At 35.7% G+C, this 23,272-nt stretch overlaps 1 protein-coding gene across 1 annotated transcript; it reads left to right on the top strand.

The window, feature by feature from the left end:
* Nucleotides 1-1,499: 1,499 nt before the first annotated feature.
* On the top strand, nucleotides 1,500-20,170 carry RECQL2 (RECQ helicase L2). Its single transcript, XM_089041936.1, has 19 exons — nucleotides 1,500-1,719; nucleotides 2,386-2,603; nucleotides 4,184-4,330; nucleotides 4,416-4,669; nucleotides 8,173-8,362; nucleotides 8,432-8,554; nucleotides 9,002-9,090; nucleotides 11,195-11,231; nucleotides 11,323-11,356; nucleotides 14,228-14,280; nucleotides 14,352-14,429; nucleotides 14,510-14,575; nucleotides 15,111-15,177; nucleotides 15,309-15,362; nucleotides 16,644-16,751; nucleotides 17,002-17,066; nucleotides 18,126-18,204; nucleotides 19,336-19,553; nucleotides 19,747-20,170. Exons 1-19 carry the CDS (start codon nucleotides 1,653-1,655, stop codon nucleotides 19,936-19,938), a joined length of 2,139 nt encoding a protein of 712 aa, XP_088898062.1. The 5' UTR covers nucleotides 1,500-1,652; the 3' UTR covers nucleotides 19,939-20,170.
* The last annotated feature ends 3,102 nt before the right edge of the window (nucleotides 20,171-23,272 follow it).

The raw sequence follows: 23,272 nt of genomic DNA, 5'->3' as shown, positions 1-23,272 counted from the left end.
TGAGTGAGTATATAGGAGTAAGCGGTCTTCTTATGGGTTAGCTATTGGCTACTTAACTTTTAGGTTGATTTGTGGGTTCTAGGCTATTGGCTACCACACACCAACAATTACCATCAATTCTAGATAGATTTGCATCAAGATCGACAAACATTAAGTACTGGTGTGGATCAACATAACCCACCCACTAATATCGCCTTGGTTGGTACCCATCTAGTCCTCACTAACTATTAACTATCAAGCTTGATGAGAACTAGCACCAAACATTGGTGTTAACCACCATAGGCTGCACACCAATTTATCTCCTATTGTACAACAAAATTCACGAGGTTTTCAATGGATGTTGACTCAAACATCCTCATGGATTCATCGATTTGATCTGCTGAGCTTACATATGCCAACATTTGGAGTGCACTCGTAAGCTTTTGGTGGGGTGAGAAACCGAGATTACCGGTGACATCAGTTGTTTATATGAAGTAGGGGTTGACATTTGGGATATCATTTACCAAACGAAGGAAAACATGACGCCTCATCCGGAATCGACATCTTATGTCATCAGGAGTGTAGACAGGATTTGGGATAAAGTAGTCCATCATAAATTTTTGATGCTCAAGAGCTCGTCCCCTACATTTGTTACTGCGACCAACAACGGAGCCACCCCAAAGGCCTTGTTGTTGTATTTGCTCCTGAGTCCATAATGTTGCTGCAGTAGCCGCAAGTTGTGTATTTGTGTGCATTCGAGCATCATCTTCTTCATCTTCATCCATCATTTGGTGTCTGCGCTTCTCCCATTCGGAATCCAAGTTGGAATCCATTGTAGAATTGGTTGAAAAAGTGTAGAAGAATATAGGAATTACAAAGGAATGAGATGAAGTTGTGAGATATTGAATTGAAAACACTCCATTTATTGACATTTGGAGATGAAGATAAGAGGTGCCACGTCGACAAAAATCTAATCTGAAATCTGGATAGTTGTTTCCGGACCGACACGTGTCACTCAAAAATCATAGCCCGAAAAATAATAGTTTAATTAAATTAAACAATATATAGTTGTATAATGTATGAGTGTTATACCATAGTTATTCTCAAAATAATAAAATATGAAGGACCCTAAAATATGGCCCTATATGGCTGGAGATAGAAAAAATTTAGCCATACATTATTCTTTAAAAAATTAATATTTTAGGGGCTAAATTTTGCCCTCTAACTGGAGATGGCCTTACGAGTGAAACCGCAGGATACCAAATTGGAATTTATCCTAATTATATATTCTCATATATAAAGGAGAAGACCACACGAGTCCACTAATAAATAAATAATTACAATTGGAAATTGGAAGATAGTTTCTTCGTTGGCCGGGCTTGTGCAACTAGCTTGATTTGTACGTTGGGCTGGGCGCATGTGGAACAAGCCACTGGGCTGGTACCGCCTACAACAAAGCCCTGGGAAAAAATGGAAACAAAAAACATTAAAATGCTTGAAGTCGCTCGCTTGAGTTGCTCTAAACATAGTTGAAGCAGCACTTCACTTCTCCCTTGCTTCCCAGAAGAAACTTTCCATTATAATTTGTAAATTATAATTGCCACAATTCGCCTGCTGAAACTGTACATTACACTCGCTGTTCCCAGTCTCTCTCTCTCGCATAAGGACTTGAAATGGAAACTGAAGAGATATTAGCAGAAGAGCTGCTAAACGTTGAGGTTGAAATTCAAGGCGTCCAAGGTGCTTATCCTAAGCCCTCTCTCTCTCTCTCTCTCTCTCTCTCTCGTTTTTTTTTCCGCGTGATATTTATTTTCTTAGCTTTAATTTGAAACCTAATCACTGAGGATTATGATAAATCAGAAAAAAAGTATTTAAGTGGAATAATTGTTCATGAAGAATGTTGACTAATGGGAAAGTATATTGGCATTATTTGAAGTTGGGAAAATTCAATCTTTTTTTTTTTTAATGCTGGAGGACATTTGAGTGCAAAATGTTAAGTTTGTTCATATAATTGTTAGTGTAACCGCTGTTTTCTGAAAAATATTGATGGATTAATTCCAGAGGAATCTAGGAGAGTATGAAATTCAGTCATTTTATTGCTGCTAGGTACCTCGTGCACCAGGCTGCCCTTTATTTATAGTTGTATTAGGTTCAACTCATGCTTCAAGTTTCTTACTATTGGCTTTTGTTTCGTCGAGTCTAATTTGTATCTTAGGCTTTTAATTCATGTGACTTTTATGTTTTGGTAATCAATGGAGATAGTATTTGCTGATTTAAAATCAGTAAGAAAGATATGAGTAAATGTATTCTGATAGAATCCCCCATGAATGAGTTACAGAAGCTCTTTCACTTTTTTCTTTCATATTCAGAGCACAGTGTGATTTATGCATATGTCTCGTTTCTCAGACCAAATCAAGATATTGCTTGACCAACAAGAGAGGTTATATGAAAGGCAATCTGAATTGAAGGCTATACTTGAAGCATGTAAAGAATCAGGTTATCCTGTTAATGGCGCTTCAACTACTGTGGAAGACTGGTCTGGGCCATTTGAGTGGGATTCTCAAGCTGATGATACTAGGTTCAATATATTTGGCATATCTGCATATCGTGCAAATCAGCGAGAGGTGACTTCAGCCTTTGGATTTTTCTTTTTCAAATTTTCAGCTACTTTGTTTGATATTATTAAATTGTAAGCTCTCTAGTAAAAAAAATTCAAAATAAGAAGGATGTTATTACAATCCCCTAGGATATCACCTTATTTGTAAGATGTTGAATAAATTCATGATTTAAGTCAGGTTAGTTGGGGAGACGGTGTGCTTCAAAATTCACTTAAGGCGGAAATTCCTGTGCAAGTGGTCAATAAGCATGAGCTCTGTCTGTAAGTAAGATGTTCTGAGTACATCATGTTTGAGCTTTAGTGAAACATTGAACATAAGTGCAGAATAATTTTACAAATATTTAGAACAGTATACTTGCGCATATGCACGGATATAAATCTATAGTAAAACCCCTCATCAGTTTCAGTTGGTTCTGTAATTTTTCAGTTAAGTAGGCCAATTTCCTTCTCCTGGTGATGTATATCTCTACAACTTCAGACAACACAGAATAACTGGATCCATCTAGCTTAATTGTGATCTGCATGGACATATTGGTGCTTTGCACTGTCACAGTTGAAGACATGAAGATTGGCAGGCTAGAGGAGAAAGAATCAGAAGTAGAGTTGATAACTCGATCATCACTCATCTTCTCAAATTTAGTAGGAAAAAACTAGAGTAGTAATCAATCGGTAAAAAAATTGGAGGAGCTGCAGAAAATGCAGGAAGAGAAGAAACAGTAGTAATGGCAGGAAAAAGAAAGAAAAACAGGGGCAATGGTGGCAACCAGCAGTGTCGGCTGCTGTATTCTCCTCAGAATAGGTTGATGTGACCATTGCAATGGGTAGAATACTACTTGCTGGAAAAATCACAGAGAAATAGGGTAGCAAAAACTAAGATATCGAAAGCCAGGGTTTGGGCAGGGACTGACAGGTGGGTAAGAAGTAAAAATCCTAGATATTTTTGTTGTAGGCTCTGATGCTGTGATACATGTAGAGAATATTTTGAGATAAATTCTGTATGTACTTCTCCTTCAAAAGGGTGGATAAAACAGTTACTCGAAAAATAAAAAGAAGGCAAGTACAAAAACTACACGTAATTACAACTAATTACCCTATCAGTACTTTTGTAATTCTAAAAGTCAATCCCCTACACTCAGACCAACAGTTGGTTTGCCGTAGATGCTTTGTAGAATACTTGTCTTATTGAAAGCGAAGAGAACAACCGAATGATAAAATTTCCCAAAGATTCCTAATCCTTGGAAATTAAGAATCTTATGTATGAGCCAATTGCTGATTCACTGAACTGTAGTTTAATGTATGATTTAATTTTGTATTCCAGTACAAGTATTGGTTTTTAGTATCCATAGTGAGAGTTCCATTGGGATAAACCATGTTGGCTTTGGCTCAAGTGGTGGATGAATGTGGTAGTTGGAGCTGTCAATGGTTTATCTTTATCCCTTATGAGGTGTGATTCTTTTGATGGTATTGCTGATTGCTCGAGTAGTTGTAGCATTATATTGGCTCGCCTTTAGTTTCTGTAAGTACAATTTATTTTTCTCATTCCCAAATCTGATATTAGATTTACTGATAGTGGCTAATTGGTGTCAGATTATCAATGCTGTCATGAGTGGAAAAGATGTTCTAGTGATTATGGCTGCAGGTGGCGGCAAAAGCCTCTGTTACCAGCTTCCAGCAATTCTTCGTGATGGAGTTGCTCTTGTTGTTAGTCCTTTGCTTTCTTTGATTCAGGACCAGGTTCTCTTAAATTCTATTCTTCACTTTACTCGAACTGTCTCCTTAAGTATTTTAATCAGATTATTCACAATTACCATTGCTTCAGGTGATGGGTTTGGCAGCCTTAGGCATTCCAGCTCATATGTTGACATCAACTACTAGTAAGGAGGAGGAGAAGTTAATATACAAGGCCCTTGAAAAGGGGGAAGGAGATTTGAAAATATTGTATGTGACTCCAGAAAAGATATCAAAGAGTAAGAGGTTTATGTCAAAACTTGAAAAGTGCCATCATGCTGGTCGTCTATCTCTCATTTCTATTGATGTGAGTATGTCACCTTCAATTTTTCATTATACCTTAATGTCAAACTAGGCATATTTGTATATTGGTTTTATCTTCCTTTTTGTGGTCAATACGTGTTGATCTTTATCTGGTATACGGATACCTATCCTTCCTCAGCATTTTCAATTATTGGCATGACCATGTGTAGATTAGACGTGCTACTGTGTTTGAAAAATTAGTATTAGAATTAGGGTATCCTCCGATACAAATGGAAAAGAATTATAGAAACTGAAGTTCATTCTTTTGTTACAAGTCAACAATTTTCTACATCATTCCCTACCTATATGTTCAGCTTGGTGAGAGCTTTTCTTAGGGTTCCACTCTAGAAGATGGTGGATGAATAATATTATGGACAGAGTTGTTTAAATTTTGACATGAAGGCTGCATAATGGATTATAAACTTATAATTGGCTAGCTAATGTAGCATCGTTGGTAGCTTACTGGTACTGTTAAGTCTAGTGGTGTCTCTTAGTGCAAAGAGCCTCCAAAATGGGGATCAATACTGAAAGATGTTTTAGAGTAAAACCAGGACGAAGTTTTGTCTTACAGGGAACACCAAAGATACACAGTAGCTTCTTCTTCTGGCCAGGAAAAAAAAATCTCTTGATCTTGCACTTTGATCGTCTAAGTTCATGTCATATGCTTATTTAGTAAGTTTAATGTGTATGCTATTGAATACTTGGAACAAATGTTAGAATGCTATATTGAATATTTATGCACTTGTATGTTGGTCGTTAATTTTAATTTTAAGGACAGGTTCATGATGTTAACTGATGGTTTCTTCGTGATTTGCACAAATATTCTGTTCTGAAAGGCACAAACTTCGATTTGTAATTGGTGCATCCATGCTTCATGTAGCTTAGTAGCTCAACTTGTTCTCTGTATTTGATATCGTGGGGTTTTGTACCTATTTGTTTACTGTGCCACTTTCATGGGCTGAGTAGGATGTGACTTACTTTTATTTGCACCATATTCTGTTCTGAAAGGCACAAACTCTTTAGGCTTATTTTATTGCTGCAGCCCATGATTTTCGACCTGACTAAGTCTTGGTGCATCCAATGCTTCATGTAGTTATTTATCTATCCTTAATTCTTATATTTTTTTTTTGGAGGAGGGACTATCGCTCCCGAAAAGCTTCTTCCACTCCTGTAGAACATGGTGATAGCGGCTATAAGCTGCTGTCCAGCGACCCAAACATACCCAAAATACTCAGTAGAATCGAAGTTGGAACTTGTAGGGCAAAATCTCTATAGACTAACGTCTGTATCTAAATAGCCTATTTATACTTTGATATCGTGACAAAGGGGTTAGTAAGAATAGGAAAACAAGTAGATGTGCATTACTGTGCCACCTCCTCTTAGATAAGTTGTCCATAGAACTTTGGCCTTGATATTGAACCTTCCCACACCAAAGAAATAGATATTTAGGCTGAGTAGGATGTCTAACAAGGTCAATGACGTTCTTGGTAGTTTGAAAATTAAAAGAATCAACCCAAGAAAATGACTTACTTTTATTAGGCAAATGTGGGTTGATTGTGTTGCTTCAAAAGTTCAAACCCAGCTTCTTCTTGATTCACTGCCTTCAAGATTACACTGACTGTTTACTCTCACCAAATACCTTGTGTTCAAACACGGGAGGGTCTTCTAAATTTAGGGTATTGTTACCTTCTTGCTCTCAATGTCAAACTCATATTCAAGCGATGAATATATTTAGAATGCATCAATATGTAACATACCAATAGTAAATTTAACCAAACACCTTGAAGTGATTGGTATTTTGCCCAAAAATCACGTTGCACACCTCAAAGCTATTTGTCGACGCCAATCCTCTTCCTCAACTTTGGGAGTTGTCATCACTCGTCTTACCAACAAACATTCTCCTTCAACTGGTAAGAGATCAATAACTTCCTCTTCGTTGGATTTATTTGGTGCGAACCCGTGTCTGGGTGGCTGGAAACTGCTCTCTTTCCACCACGACGCGGTATTGTTAAAGCATATTGTCGAGCATCTTCAAGGTTGAACAAACGAACCACCCCCATCTCATCTCGAATTGTCTGATTAAGTTGGTTGCATATCTATGTCTCGTTGCTTTAAGTTATACTGTGGAGATTTCATACGCATGTGTTGATCTTCTTTCCCCTGCCGAGCAGGAGCGCGGTACTCTTCAATTTGCTTTACAAACAACACCTTGCGATCTTCTGCCATGCTTCCATTCAAAATAATTCTCTAGACTTGCCTCCCAATCCAAATAATCTTCAACATGTCATGATTTTCCAACGCACGAACCAACCGCTCTTCCAATCCACCTCGATGACCACCACCATGGTTTCCAGCTTCATGAAAAAAGTCCTTCGTATCCTCCTCAAGAACTCATATAGCATCCGCGCGTTCCCAGGGCTTGCATGTCTTCATCTGTCAGATCTCTGTGTGTTGGGCTTGGTTCCCTCTCCACGACCTCTAGCACGTCCAACCATGGTGTAAGTTAATTTAATACCTGATCCTTAATGTCTTATATAAAGCAGTAGAATCGAAGTTTAATTGAGTTCTGGAAACTCTATAGACTAACGTCTGAAATTATATTCATCAACAAAACTAAATACAAGAGTCTCTAAATAGCCTATTTATACTATACACCAGCCTAGAATTCCTATTCCTAGTTTAATTCCCGAAATTAAAACCTAAACAGGAAAATAAACCAAATCCTAGTAAGAATAGGAAAACAAGTAATAAAATAACCTATTAATTTAATATAACTAAAACTTAGCCTTATTGGCTGATGCCCACTTAGATTAGGAAAATCTAATAGATGCTCCTGCATCACATGGACAGGCAAAAAGGCCCAATTTAAAATTCCCACAAAATTTAATAGAACTTAAACTACCCTATGTTCCTTAATAAACAGTTTAGATATTGCAAGTTGTGGGCATGTTGTACTGCTGATTATAACTAACTACTCTGAGTATGAATGAAGTGACATAGTGAGTGTATGATCACAGATGTATGTTTTTTTAATAAGAATATGATCAAAGATACCTTTTGTGAACAGTAACTCAGTTAGTCCTTATGCTCTTAATCAACATATGGACTTAACTATTTTGTTGGTGGATTTAGGTATTAGGGAACTCTATTGTAATAGCAAATTTTTGGGTGGTGTGGATGGAGAGGAACATAAAGATTTTTGAGGGAGCAAGCCATGCTGCAGTTCAGGCTTTGATTTGATGTTTTCCCATTGCGCTAAGGGTGCTATTTTGGTTTTGATGGACATCTCATTCATCCCAATTGTATTAGTTTCTTTCTTAATAAAAATTGTGGTAAAAATTTGTTGAATACTGGTCAGAAGCAAAGGAAAGCATGATAAAAGGGGTGTTCTTTTGGCTTTCGATCTGGCACAATGATGCTATTGAGTGTTTAGAACTCTGATAATAAAGTCCTTCAACTATTGGGGCATTTCTATCAATTCATATGATAGTAATAGGAGTGCAAGAAGCAGTTTAGGATATCATCTCCATTTCTTAATTATAAAGAGAAACGAAAAGAATGAAGTATCCATTTGTTTGTTTTAATCTCAAAATTTTGGGTGAGTTGATGTTCTTCTCGTCTATTTTGCAGGCAACTGCTACCCAGAAAGTCCAAAGTGATCTGATGGAGATGCTCCACATTCCAAGATGTGTAAAGTTTGTCAGCACAGTCAACAGACCAAATCTCTTCTACATGGTTTGTTTATTTGTTCATAGTTGCTGGCTTTGAATTTGAAGAGTGCAGACATAATTCCTTATTCATTAGGTACGAGAGAAGTCTTCAGTTGGCAAGGTGGTGGTTGATGAAATCGCAGAATTCATCCGAGACTCTTATTCACATAATGATTCTGGCATAGTTTATTGCTTTTCTAGAAAGGAATGTGAGCAGGTTTGTGTTTCTAGTTTATTTTCCTGTCACATAATTTGTTTCTAGTTTTAAGTATAGCGAAGACTTTGAGGCCCTAATAATAGAAGACCAAAAGCAGACTATATTCCTTAACAGCTCCCTCTCCCCTCTACAATCTTCTATAACCATTCTTTTACTTTTCAATCAAATTTCACAAATCCATTAAACTATTTCCTTATCCACACCTCAAAACCCTTGCCCCTGGTATTACCTAGCACCGCTGTACATTCATGGAATTGGCATAGTCTCGGTTTGGTCAGATTGCATTTAAGCTGGGGAGTTGGCAATGTTGACCCTTCCAAAATTGTCAAAAACATGATAGATATAGTTAAAGAAAAAAAATCGAGAAATGATTGTAGGGTAAGTAAGTTTTGAAGTATAATGCCTCGAATTTGGTTGGTATTTATTACTTTACATTTATGATCTTAGGTTGCAAAGGAGTTGCGAGAGAGAGGAATATCAGCTCTTCATTATCATGCAGACATGGATGTAAATGCTCGTGAAAATGTTCATATGCGGTAATGTTGTTCACTCATTGTAGATACTTTGCAGTAAATTTGTTTTCATAATATGATTACTGGGTGACTGTACAGTGAAATTGCATCACTGTTGTTTTTGGTTGTTGAGGAAATTGCATCACTATTGTTAATTCTCATCAAAGTAAGCTATTTTTGGGAACAAAATCTTACTGTGCTATTTGTGCTGCTGACTAAAGCTTACCTTGGATTTAACCTCTTATTAGTTACATTTCTTGAAACTCTGGATGTCTTCTTTCTATCCCCTTGATGAGGACATCTTTGTGAAACCCATTAGGGTTTACAAAAGAAAGAGATGGAAGAGGAAGTCATTTAATTTGGTCTTTAAATCTGACAATTTTTTATTCCTGCGATTAGTTTCTAACTTGTTCTCTAAGTTTTCCAGATTTTAGTAAAATTTTTAAGTTTTCCAGATTTCAGTGGGATTTCTAAGTTTCCTATTTTATTTAGGTTAGAATTTCTGTTTTAGCAAGAGATTTTTTTATCCTATTGTCTCTGGGTTTTAGTTTGCTATAAATACCCCTCTCATGTAATTCATTATGGAGTTGAGTTGTTGAAATATTAATTCAAGTTTATTTTCCAGAGATTGGTGACTTCTTGGTGTGAAGCCAAACCCCTGGAGTGATTCCAGACCTCCTTGTTTGTTCTATTTTCTGTTTTCCATTGTTTTCGCTTCCGCTACATACATAAACACTCAATTCACCCATATCCTACATCACCCCTAAGTGTCACAAATATGAAATTCCGGTTTCTTTCCCAGATTGTGGATTCCTTATCCACTCTTTGTAATTAACTTTCAGTCTTTAATAAAATTATGTTTCTTTTATAAAAAAGAAAAAGAAAAAGAAAAGTATTAGTGCCATAATCAGACAATTCCCTGAATGAAGTATCAGACATCTATTTGGCTGTATCAGAAGAGTATTACTCCATATCCACAACATTTTTAAGTATTTGTGCTTCATAGAGTACAGGTAGTGGCATAAGAGTGAATAAGTTGATGATGGAGAGTGATATAATTGAGAGTGAGGATGAAGTGATTGGTTTCTTTGAGAGGTTGTACACTGAAGAAGTGAATTCAAGCTACATCTAGTTTATCAAACCAAAAAATATTGATGACACTACAGCTTTCAAGTCTAGAATAATGTCAGAAAGAGAAGTGTTCCTAAATTCAGGAGAGCTAAATCATTTGGTTGAGGCTTTGGGAAGGGGGAAGAAAGCTAAAACATTATGGGGTTGTTTGCTGTTCGCAGTTTTCTGGAACATTTAGTTGGAGCACAATAGAAGAATCTTTGAGGATTATAAGGGCGTGGGGGTAGAGAACTTTGAGATAGAGTGAGGTTCTGGCCAGCTTTATGGGCATTGGTCTTTGGCTGATTTTAAGGATTATGCTGATTCTTCTATAATGTTGGATTGTTAGCAGCTTTGAAGTGAGAGTATGATTTTTTGTTCAGTGAGCATGTTCTATTGTACTTCCTTTTGAGTTGTACTTTCTTGTTTTTACTTGTTCTTTCCCAGATTGTGGATTCCTGTTTCATTCTTTATAATTAGCTTTTTTACGTTAGTGAAATTATGTGTCTTATATTTAAAAAGAAAAAGAAAAAAAAGGAGAAACAGATGCCCAAAGCGCTACCCAATACTTGACCTTATCCCACACCTCCTCCACTTCCAACCCTCAAACATCATCAAAGATCCGTTGCTTTCTTTCCGACCAAATAGCCTAATTCATAGCCATCATCATACAACCTTGGGTGGGACCTTAGATTTCTAAATCAGGCTGAAAGGAAGAAACAGAGGACCACCTGGTATGCGTCTCAGCCGATTACAAAAGTCTCTAAACACCATTTTCTTGCATCCTCTCTGTATGGAAATAATCTCACCTCCTCCAGAAAACCTATTTAAACTCAATTGTCACCCTTTATTGTCTATTCTCAGCAACTAGTATTACCGTTATGGATGTTGAGATTACTCTGCCTTTCTTTCAAGTTATTTATTTAGTTTGTTGAATGCTTATTCATTGTCATGTATCAACATATATTCTTTTGTTTAGTCACTTTCTGGATCCCCTTTTGTATGTTTGATGATACAGGTGGAGTAATGGAAAACTACAAGTCATCGTTGGCACGGTATGCTTGTTTTCGGTTCCCTTATTTATTTTAGAATCTTCTTTTTTGCCAATTGATATTCCTTACACCTTAGCTTGCATATGTGTTCCAGGTAGCATTTGGCATGGGAATCAACAAACCAGATGGTTAGTATTTCATAATGAACTGTTTTGTTTTGGGGTATATGGCTTCTGTTATAGAAATTTATGTATAAATATCCTACTTTGCTTACTAGTTTAACATTATGCGGGGACTTGATTAATTTGGTGGTTTTCTAGTCATCATATTGGAACTTGACTCCTATTTAGGAGCAGTGATTTCATAGGCGCGTGCTTCAACGGCGCAATACCATGTAGGCGTAATTGAGGCTTACACAAGGTGCGCTGGAGGCGTGAATGTGCAATTAAGGCTCAAAAGCAATAGATCTAGGCGTCTTGTTTTTCTTTCGAAGCACCCAGGGCCCAAAGTATGTAGTTTTGGCCCTTTCATAAAAAAACTTTTAAACCCCTATCTCAATTAGACAGACCTGGTAGCTAGCTATCCATTTCCTCCCAGCAGCTGCGCGTGACTTCTTCTCTCTTGGAGGGCAATATTTCCCCACATTCAACCTCCTAAACACTAAAAAATTAAACAACCCATATAATATTTATTGAATTAGGCATACAAAAGGTGATTCCTATCCATTTTCGACATCTAGGGTTCAAAGGAAGCTAGGAATTTCAGAACCTAGGCTTTGGACAATATATATATATATATATATATATATATATATAAAGGATCCCTCAAATAATTTTATTTGAGGGACACCCTTTAGAGTACCCTATAAATTTTTTTCCAACAATCGAAACCATCTATTTTTTAAGTCTTCTTTCATAGATCATCTTGCAAAAAATTAGATAAATTGGAAACCATTTAGACATCTAATGGTGTCTAACAAAATCAATGAACTCAGTGCTTCAAGAAAGTACTAAAATGTCAATAATTTAATTGAGGGGTCACATGATATTGGATTCAAGTGATTTTGTGTAGAGATGATCTTCGAATGAATATCTACAAAATAGACAGTTTGGATTAATGAATTACAATGTACAATGGACCCTACAAGGGTGTCCCTCAAATAAGTTATTTGAGGGATCCCTCAATTGAAGCTCACTATATATATATATATATATATATATATATATATATATATGTTCCATTATAAAATTTCTAAGCATAAGAGGCTTCGCAGCGAGGCGTATGCCTTGCAAGGCTCTCGATAAATTGCCTCGCGTTAACGTTTTAAAACATTCATTGGGAGTCATCGATTAAGCATGATGTTTCTCAAAATGGATTTTTGTAGAAATGTCACGTGAACTTATACATCAGTGTCAATTTTTCACCTTAAAGAAAAATTTAAGAGAAATGTCACCTTAATTTTTCAAAATTCATGATTTGTCATCTAACCAGCACCATCCAATTTTCCATCCATTTTTAAGGGTATTTTAATCTTTCTATTTTTAAGGAAAAAAAAGAAAAAGAAAAAAGAGACCTCTCTCTCCCCCTTTCTCCCCACCCCACCCCTCTCACCCCAAAACACATTGCACAAGACTCCTCCCCTCTTCTCTCTATCGCTGTCTCTGTCTGTCTCTGTCTCTAAGCATGTATAATTTTTTTTTTGGTGTTCATTGAGCATGTCTAAAATTTTCAGATACCTGATTTAAAACTACTTAAGCTTCCCACTCAAAATCCAACCCCTTTCTTGTTTAAAAGATATACAATTTTTTTATAATGATTTTTCCATTTTTAAAATACCCTTGAAAATGGAAAGACTAAAATACTCTTAAAAATGGATGGAAAATTGGATGATGTTAAAGTCAGATGACAAATCATGGATTTTGAAAAATTAAAGTGACATTTCTCTTAAATTTTTCTTTAAGGTGACAAATTGAAACTGAGGTATAAGTTCAGGTGACATTTCTACAAAAATCCCTTCTCAAAACCATCATGCTTATAGGCCAAGATATTCCAAACTACCCCAATATACACAGTCTCTGCACAGTCTCTGTACTGTACATAAAGCTATGAATCTGCAAAAATATTCACTGAATTGAGAGAAACTTAATAGATTATTGAATGCGTATTTCACTTAAAAATTTCTCTATCCCAAATAGGTATCTAATTTGCTCATGTCATGTTAAACCAAAGACAAAAGAGCTTTTAGCTAGAAGCTTCAATTTTAATTTTAATTTTTTGAAAAGGGACATAATCTATAAAGAATTTATAAAGAATTTTTTTTTTATCAATTTGATTTATAATTTACACTACTTTTAGACCGTAGGTCTAAAACTTTATCATGCTTTAATTTGTTCAATCAATGAATTTTATTTTTGGTGTGTTATGGGTTGGGTTGATAATGGATTTTATTTTGTTAATTTGTTTATAGGGTACTTGGTGTGTGATTTTGGTTTATGCAGATGTCTCATCTAACCTGTAGTCCAGTTTTCAAACAAACTATTTTAATTCATGCTTTTCATGAACATGCACGCAGAACGATATTGATGTGTATAGTAAATTGGAGGCCCGATATTATATGAATGGCTGATTTTTCATCCTTGCTGTAGTTTAGGGAACTGCCTTGCCCCCTATGTTGTAATTTTCTTTTCTTTTCAATGGAAATATTTTGTTCTTCAAAAAAACATTAAAAAAAAGATAAAGAATGGATAGTTTTGAATACAATAAATAAAAATAATTCAGAATTTCAAATTGGTAAGTATGAGAACCATTTTATATGTTAGAAAACTGTCATATGTCGTGCAACTTCTGCAAGCCACGTATCCTAAGCCATGGTGCAGCTCATATATGGGTGGATGGGGGTCAGGTCAGTCTAATGTTCAAAGTCTAAAGATCCCAGACAGAAAAACTTATGCAATTGATGCTTTCTTCTTTTATGTTATTTCCCTGTGCATTGTCTGTCATACATGGACACTTTAAGTCTTATTTTTCTGTTATATTTAATACTTGGTAACTGCTTGTAGTCAGGTTTGTCATCCATCACAGCCTAAGTAAATCAATGGAAACATACTACCAGGTTTTGTGCCTTTCCAGCTACACTTACATATTTCTTTAATTTTATCCCTTCTGTAACCTTCATTGCTCCAGGAAAGTGGCCGAGCTGGGCGAGATGGACTCCCTTCTCAATGCCTACTTTACTTTAGACCTGGTGATGTTCCTAGACAGGTATTATTTTCCACCACTGCACAACTGTACAATTTCCTAGAAGATGATGTAATCTTTGAATTTGACATTTCTCTGAGCAGAGTTCAATGGTCTTCTATGAAAATTCCGGATTGCAGAACCTTTATGACATAGTACGATATTGTCAGGTAGTGTCCTCCATTTTAAGCATCACATTTTCTGCAGGCCACAAGCTTCAACTCAGCTTAAACTGATGCGTCATAGAAGTGCCTGATTATTGTCAATATTGAAACTGAACTATCCACAAAAAATAAAAAGGAAATAAAAATACAGGTGGTGCTTGCCACCAATATCTTCCCTTAAAAGGAAGTAATTATAATTTTACCCTTTCTAAAAGTACGTAGAAGACAAAAAATACTTATTTTACCCTTTGTCTTGCTTGAACAAGCACCTTAATTTATGGATCTGTTCTTCTGATGTTGAACATGTGATCCTTTCCCAAAAAAAAAACATATTCTCTCTTGATTTGAATTTATTTTTGAGTTTGTATACTTATGAGGACTGAATAACAATTACACTCATTGCATCATGATGAGAAAGTCATACCTGCTTTGGTTTCCTAACATTTCTAGCCTTGGGCCGGATACATTTAAATTTCTGCAATACTTGTGCTTAATCTAGCATAAGATGTAGAGTCTTATCGATTTCTCTTTACTGTTGCAGTCAAAAAGACAATGTCGCCGTAGTTCGTTTTTCCGCCATTTTGCTGAGCCATTACAGGACTGCAATGGTACCATTTTTTTATTGGTAGTTAGTCCGTGTGTTCACAAGCACATGCATATGCACTCATGGGGACACAGTTAGTTAGTTTGGTATTACAACTGCCTATCTCTAATATAAATGCAATCAATGCTATCTCAGGGATGTGCGACAACTGTGCATTTTCAAATGAGGTTAAAGAAGTGGATGCCTCTCGTATGTTTTTCTGAATTCTCTCCAAAAGAGTACAATCCTTTATTAATTGTCTGTTATTTTATATTATGCATTAATGACATTGGTGTGGCTTCATTTCTTTTTGTGGTTTCTACGTATGCAATTTCAGTCTGTTCCTTCCACGTAGCCTATTACATTTTGTCTATGAGAATTTAAACTTGTGTGTCTAGTTATTTTCACTTTGTACTCAAATTACTGTCATCACTAATTATGTTTTCTGCTAGTCTTCCATTATGTCATCACAATAGAGCGGACAAGATATCCGCTAGTCTTAAATACAGAACGATAAAACTAAAAATCACAGCCGTGTTCCAGTCAGAAAATATTGAAGGAAAATAAAAAAAGCCCAAACGCAAACCCTCTCCGACAAGTAGTCCAGCTCCTCCTGCCACAGGACAACCTAAAAATTCTTCGACGACTCTATCCAAATAGCTGAGTAAGAATGGTTAGATTCCTCATTTTAGCAATGCCGTGTATAATGCATGACTGCATTTTGTTTCCAACAGGGAAAGATTATGGATTCTTAGTTGTGAAAATGATGTAAGCACCAAAAAAGGAGGAAGAATAAGGTTTATAAGCTCGAGGATAAAAAGGGTAACAATCTTATTCTGAAAAAGCAAACTAAATTAACCTTTGGGAGAGATTAACAAAATCTAGATTAGTTGGACTCCTCTTCCCAAATGACAAATCAAAAGTTGTAGGCTTCCATTAGAATGGTGGTATGCAGAACAACCTGATGAAATTTGAATTGTCAAATTACTGAATTTCATTGCTTAAATGCCTGGGATTTTTTCTTTTATCTTCCAGGATTTCCTTAGTATGTTGGTATGCCAAACAACCTGATGAAATTTGAAATGTGTTTGTTTTTAGTAGTGAGAAAAATACTTTTCTAAATTTCGCTCATTTTGGAACATCATGGAAATGTCATGTCCTTGTTTTTAGTTGTGGTATGTGTTGATTCAGTTGAACCTTTTGATAATACCCTTCAATCTTCTGTTTTCAGAGGTGAGGGATAAGCATCGCCATATAACATTAATACTGCAATTTCTCATGTAGAATTCTTAGAGTCTTGTTTGATTAAACTATCAATTTTCATTCATTCGGTAAAACTATTTGTGGTCACCCATCTTAAATGTTTATATCATCAGCTGGCTTTTTTTTCTTCTTTTCTTTTAGTTTTTGGTCTTTCATGAAAATAATGTGCACGCATATTCTTCACTTGGAACGGTTATCTTTGATGCAAAACATTGGCGTGCTTTGCAGGTCATGCGAAGCTTATTATTTCTTTGCTGCAAGATACACAAGAAAATGATCAGAGATTGACAGTGTTGCAATTAGTTGATAAAATTAAAGCAAAGCACAAGGAACTAGGTATGTTTTATTGCTTGATAATTTAATTATTTTTAACTTAGATTTTTGGTACCGATGGAAATATACCATATTAGCTCAGAGACACCACATATCAATAAAATGTTTCTAATACCAGTAAGTCTTGGTACATTATTTCATTTTAATTTTAATGTGGATCACTTGCTAGTTCAATGTATTGATCAACCTTCCCCGCCATAATATTGTATTATTCATAGAATGGAAACTTATTTTTGGTGTATGAAATACTCAGGTTCTGAGCTGAAGAGGGAGGAAATAGAGCAGCTTGTCATAAAACTCATATTAGATAGAACTTTGGTAAGTAGCCTAACTTTTGGACCTTTTAAAAGTTGATTGTTCTCAAATTTTACTAGCTGGTTTTATGAAAATATGGAAAATTTTGAGTTTTAAGTTTTAACTAATATTTGTTAGTTAATCCCTTAAGATTTTGGGTCTGGTGATTGCCCCACATGGTATCAGAGCTCTGGTTGTAGGGGGTCCTAAGTTAAATCTCCAATCCCCATTGCCCACTTCTTTGTTGTTTTGAAAGGTGCAGAGTGGGTGATTTAGCAGATGCACTTTAAAGAAAAAATAGAGAAATCCTCTCTAGGACCTTGAATTCTCAAGGGAAGATTAAAAAAAAAAAAAAAAGATAGATATAAATCTCCAAAATCTGGAAGTTTTGATAAAATTGTATAAAGAAGCTGTGTACTATATCTTTTTAAAAGAGTATTTAAACAACGGTTACAGCAACCATAGCGTCCTAGCCCTTAATTACTTTAATCCTGGCCCGCCAAAATACTTTGAACTCACATGACTGTAAAGATTATTATCTCCTATATAAAATAACACATAAACAACTAAAGCTTCTTGGATCTAGTGGTTGTAAATTGTATAAAAATATTCAATGAGCTAGTCCTTTATTGTTGATACAAAACTATTGAATGCATCAATTCCTTGGTCCCTTATAATACTGGTATTTTCTTGAAGTTTCTGAATTATTCCTAGAAAACATGTGTATCTTACCTGAACAAATTAAATTAAATTAAATTGTGTTAACTTTGACTCTGCCCAACCCAATGCATTGGCAATTTCACTTGTGCATTTGTTTGTTTTTGCCCAGAAATTTGTTTGCTTGATGTATGTTATTTACTCTCTTTTTTTCTCATTGAACAACTCAAAACAGTAGGCAGTGCTCCTGTATAACAACCTTTAAGTGATTGAAATTTTTAAAGGCAAAAAGATTGTCTCCTAATTTTTTTCTCTCTATAAAGTATGCAATCTGTTAAATCTGATGTAGTCATATTATTAATTTAGTTGACCCTTTGTAACTATGCATGATGTGGTTGTTTCAAGTATGTTCTGTTCTCGATGCAGAAAGAAGAATTTCAGCATACAGCTTATTCCACAAATGCATATGTAACAATAGGACCCTTGGCAAAGCAAGTATTGCACGGTAAGAATGGATTTTTTTTTCTTCTCAAAGATGTACCATATAACCATTGTGTACTGAAAATCTATGTTTGATTTTCCATATTCTGACACAGATATTAGTTTTATGTTAACTCCATTATTATCGAAATTGCTAAGTTCTGAAAGTTTCAGTTTTGAGGAATTTAATATTGAGAATGATAACATTTTTGTAGCATCACTAGTGCCTTTGTCTGGACGGCACTGTCGAAACCCTATCTGAATTGGTTCTGTTGAAAAATCTTAACTAGTTTAACATTGTCATGATATACCATGCTAACGTCCTACTCAATGTTGAACCTTAAAGAAAAGATCAGTCTAGTAAAAGGAAGAGATTGATGATTTATCCCAATGACATTATTGATGATTTATCCCAATGACATTATGCTTAGTTAATATTACAAGAAATTTTCCAGAAAATTTAAATTTGTATGTGTGTGTGTGTGTATATATATATATATATAACCAAGAAAAAAGGTTATCTTACCATAGAATACTGAATTGTGAAGTAAAAATAATATTGTAACAATCAGGAACCAATACTGCCTACCTGGAAGAGTTAGGTTTGGAACTTCTAGGCTGATACAATAAGTTGGTTGATTACTGCTTTTCTTGTTACTTGTTTTGGTTTGTTATTTATTCATTTTATTATAATTATTCTTGGTATTTCTAGAAATACGCACTTCTAAAAAGGCCGCAAACTTTGCTGTGCTCTTCATGCTTCCTTTAAGATACTGACAATGACAATCAAGAGTAGCCTTTTCTGTTACTCTTAGTTTGAAGTAATACTACAGTTAATAATTTGCTTCAAATTTTTTGTTTTTTTGGGTCAATGTAGTTTGCTTTTACGTATCAGTTCTGTTGATGAAGTTGGCAAAACAGCCTTTACCTGTACCCTTCTATGGATGAAGGTGGCATTCTAACAGTGAGCATTACAAGTATTGAGCCATTTTTCGTTTTCCATCCCTTTTGCACTGAGTTTCTACTTCTGTTCTCAAGACTAGCCCATATGTGTATCCATTAAGAAAGAAAAGTGTTATAATACTGTTGACTCCTTTTTGGTTTATTTTCTGGTTATGCTCTAATTGGCATCATTCCCTTATCTTTTCACATTTAGGGAAGTGCAGTGTTAAACTTGAAATTTCTAGCGGACAAAATAAAGTAGCTGGTATAAAATCAGTTAAACGCAGTTGTGCTTCCTCTGGTTTGGAATTGAAGCTAGACGAGCTGAGAAAGGAACTCTCCTCAGTTCATGGAGGAATATTCCCGCATTCTGTTCTCTCGACTCAACAAATCAATATGATAATTGCCCAGAAGCCAAATTCTATGGAACTGGTTCGTTTCGTAAACATTACTCTTCCATTCAATATATTCTTAGCCATATTACATCAACGTGTTAAGTTAGTGGGAGCTTGTTCCTGGTATGGTTGTCTTTGGAACAAAACCTACAATATATATGTCTAACTGCCTTTTCAAAATTTTGTGCAATTTGTGCCATCTAGTAAAAACGTATTTCATTCCTTTGCAGTTGGGGAATATAATTGGAAAACTCAAGGCAGAGAAATACGGAAGTAGAATACTTGAGCAAGTGAATACGTATGCAAATTCGACACAGCGGGAGGATGCCAAAGAAGATCAAGATATTGAAAATAGAGCCTCAAAAAGGCTAAAGAGCAAAAAGCATCTTGTTCTTGTTGAGAGCAGTGATGATGAATCCTGACAGAAACAGTTCTCATTCTTAAACGTCTTTTTTCTGTGTCTTCCCACAACATAGCCCTTGTACTAAGGATGGGGCTCATACTTGAGTTCTGTGGCACCCTTGTCAATTTTGTGGTGTAGATGGAAATAGGAATCGAAAATTATATTTCTTGCCAATATTGAGAACTGCTGAAAAGGTGTTCATTTGTTCAATCAATGGTAAAAGGGTGAAGAAGTCAATTTTCTCTTTTTTATTATTTTTTTTGGGTTTATTTTCATATGGAGTTCTGATATCAAAATACTATCAACGTGACCACGAACACACACAAATGCCCTATCAAACTAACAGAGTAATATCGTGAGGAAAAAAGAAACTAACATAGTACTATTGACTTTTATTTTGAACCCTTTGGATGTAAATAGATCTGACAGCTAAAAAGAATTCTAAGAATATTTGTATACAGAAGTTAATTGCGGGATGGCAGCGGGGGTGGTCGGGTTGGGTTTGCCATTCGGGTAAAAGGAGGCCTGTAGTTTTGTCAATTCTTCAAGTGTGTGACATGCAAAGTGTAATAATCTTATAGCTAAAGCGTTCTGCAGACGTTCTATTTGAGGGATGTAATACAGAGAGCTTTTATTGAGGGATATCTTTCACTAATATCATGACTATTTAATTGAGTTATTGAAATTTTAGTACTTTCTTGAAGTATCATGTTCATTGATTGTGTAGGACACAATTGGATGTCAAAACAGTTTCTGATTTGTCTAATTTTTTGCAAAAATGATCTATGAATGTAGACTTAAAAAATAGATGGTTTGGATTGTTGAAAAAAAATTCGTAGGGGACCCTAAAGGGTGTCTCTTAAATAAAAGGTTTAGTTAAGTACATGTCCCCTGTGCTTTGAAGTTTATCTCATATTACCACTTGTGTTTGCAAACGTCTCAAAGTACCCCCCAACGTTTAAATAACCGTCTCAATTTACCCCTTCTATCAAATTTTTTGATCCGTTACAACAATGAGCCCCACTTCGTTTTAACCTTTAAGCTGTTCGAATAAGGGTTTCTCAGTTTCTAACAAAGGGGAAATTGGGTTTAGGGTTCATTGGAGAAGAGGGTTGTCAAAATCTGAGGGTTCCTTCAATTTTGGGAGAATTTGGAGAAGAAATCATGGTTTGGCGTTAGACTTTAAGGCTAGAATGTGCGAAGATAGTGGTGTTTAGAGAGTCTGGAGGTTGTCAACCCATATGTAAGTGGACCCATTGTTACTCGATTTTCTTGATTTGGGCATGTGCATTGAACTGTTGTTAGGATTTTATTTTTGTTTTTTGTATACTTTTTGACTCTGTGATGGTTCTGGTGTGATCATTGTGTGGTCATTGCATGTTCCTAGTCTGGTGTGTTGCTGGAAATTTTTTATTCTGTGCTGGCCCCAATATACCTTATGTGGTCCTTGGGTGTTCCTTGTATTATCCTTTTGTGGTCCTTGTTTTCTCTTTGTGTGTTTTTTTTCATTTGTTAAGTGAATGTTCTTGTTACGCAGATAAAGATGCTGATTAGGTTGTCACATTTAAGTTTTTCCATGGAGGTAAACTAGTGAAAAATAGAAAGGACAGTCAGTGGTCTTATTTGGGTGGTGAAGTCAGTTGGTTTGATTACTGTGAGGTTGACTATATGTCCATGTTAGAGCTATTTGGAATGGCTAAAGATTTGGGATATGACGATGGGTATGATGTGAGTTTTTATGGTGAAGAGTTTGGAACTAGTAGACTCATTCAAATAATATCTGATAGTACACTTTTAGCTTGTATGAGCATGATACCTAAAAGCAATAGCAGGGTGATAATTTTGTACTTGAAGGTAGTGAGCTTGAGTTCAAGCCAAGTGGGGAATGATAGCAGTGATAAAAAATAATCTCGTTCTGAGGATAATGATAGTAGTGATCCAGACTTTGAAGACAGTGACTATGCACAGAGTGATGAAGAGATTGACTTATTGAAGAAGGATGATAAATGGTTTGAAGGTTATGTGGATCATAGTATTTTTGACAATGATCCTAATGCAGAGCAAAATGATGAGTCAGACAATGGAGAAGAGTCACCTACACTTACCTGTCCAAATAGTTCACAAAGTGAAGATGATGCAATGGGTGAAGTAAGAAGGAAGAAGAAGAATAGGATGCCAAAAGGTGAAGATTTCAGACCTGAAATTGATATGGCAAGCCCATGTTTCAAAATAGGTTTAAGGTTTGCAATTGCCGAGTTGTTTAGAAAAGCTGTGAGGATATACTCCATTAAATGTGGAAGGGAGTTGATTTTTATGAATAATGACCGTAACTGCAGGTGAAAACCTTTAATCCTACACATGTTTGTAGCAAGGGGACTAAAAATATACATGCTACTGTTGGCTGGTTGGCTAAAAGATATTCTGGGCAGTTAAGGCTCAATCCAAATTGGACTGCTTCTTCTTTTGTAGAGCAAGTTCACCAAGACTATGGTTATAGACCATCTAGAGCAAGTGTGTACAGAGCAAGAGCTATGGCAGTTGACATTGTAGAGGGGTCTTACCGTAAACAATATGAAGTATTGTGGGAATATTGTCATGAGTTAAGAACCAGAAATGTGGGAAGTACAGTTATCATTAAATCTGAAATGGAAGGTGATAGGCCACGGTTTCAAAGAATTTACATATGTTTGAAGTAATGCACCATAGTGGCTGCACCTTTGCTGTTGATTTGAATGCCTACTCTTGTTCATGCCATGCTTGGGATTTGAATGAAATACCATGTTTGCATGCGTGTGCTGCAATAAGTTGGTTTCATGGGAATCCATAGGACTTTTGTGATGCAGTGTACAAGAAAGAGGCTTATTTGAGAGCCTATGAACCAACGATTATGCCTATGACTAGCCAAGATCAGTGGATGAAGATTAATTTACCTCCATTACTCCCTTCGAAATACCACAAGCAGCCTAGTAGGCCTAAGAAGACAAGAAAACAAGCTGTTGAAGAACCTAAAAAACCTGCTAATCCATATAAGCTTCCTAGGTATGACATCCCTTTAAAGTGTGGCAATTGTGGTAGAGAATGACCTAATCGAAGTAGTTGTAAGGTATGTGGTTTTTAGAATTATTGCTTTACATTTAAATGTATTTGATTTGGTTTCTGACTTGATGACTTTGTTTATTAGGAACCTAGAAATCTCAACATAAAGCCTACTAGGAAGTGGAACGTTGCCAAGGACAAACTTGAAGTAAGTGCCACGGTTTCAACTATGTTTTCACTCATCAAAATTTTATATAATGGAAAATTCTAATTATTATTTGTTTTAGGTAAGAAGGAGAGATGGTAGAGACCAAAGT

The sequence above is a fragment of the Prunus mume genome, linkage group LG7 (genome assembly GCF_029339155.1).
Source record: "Prunus mume cultivar Tortuosa linkage group LG7, ASM2933915v1, whole genome shotgun sequence".
Lineage (NCBI taxonomy): Eukaryota > Viridiplantae > Streptophyta > Magnoliopsida > Rosales > Rosaceae > Prunus > Prunus mume.
This window is presented reverse-complemented; position numbering and strand designations above follow the sequence as displayed.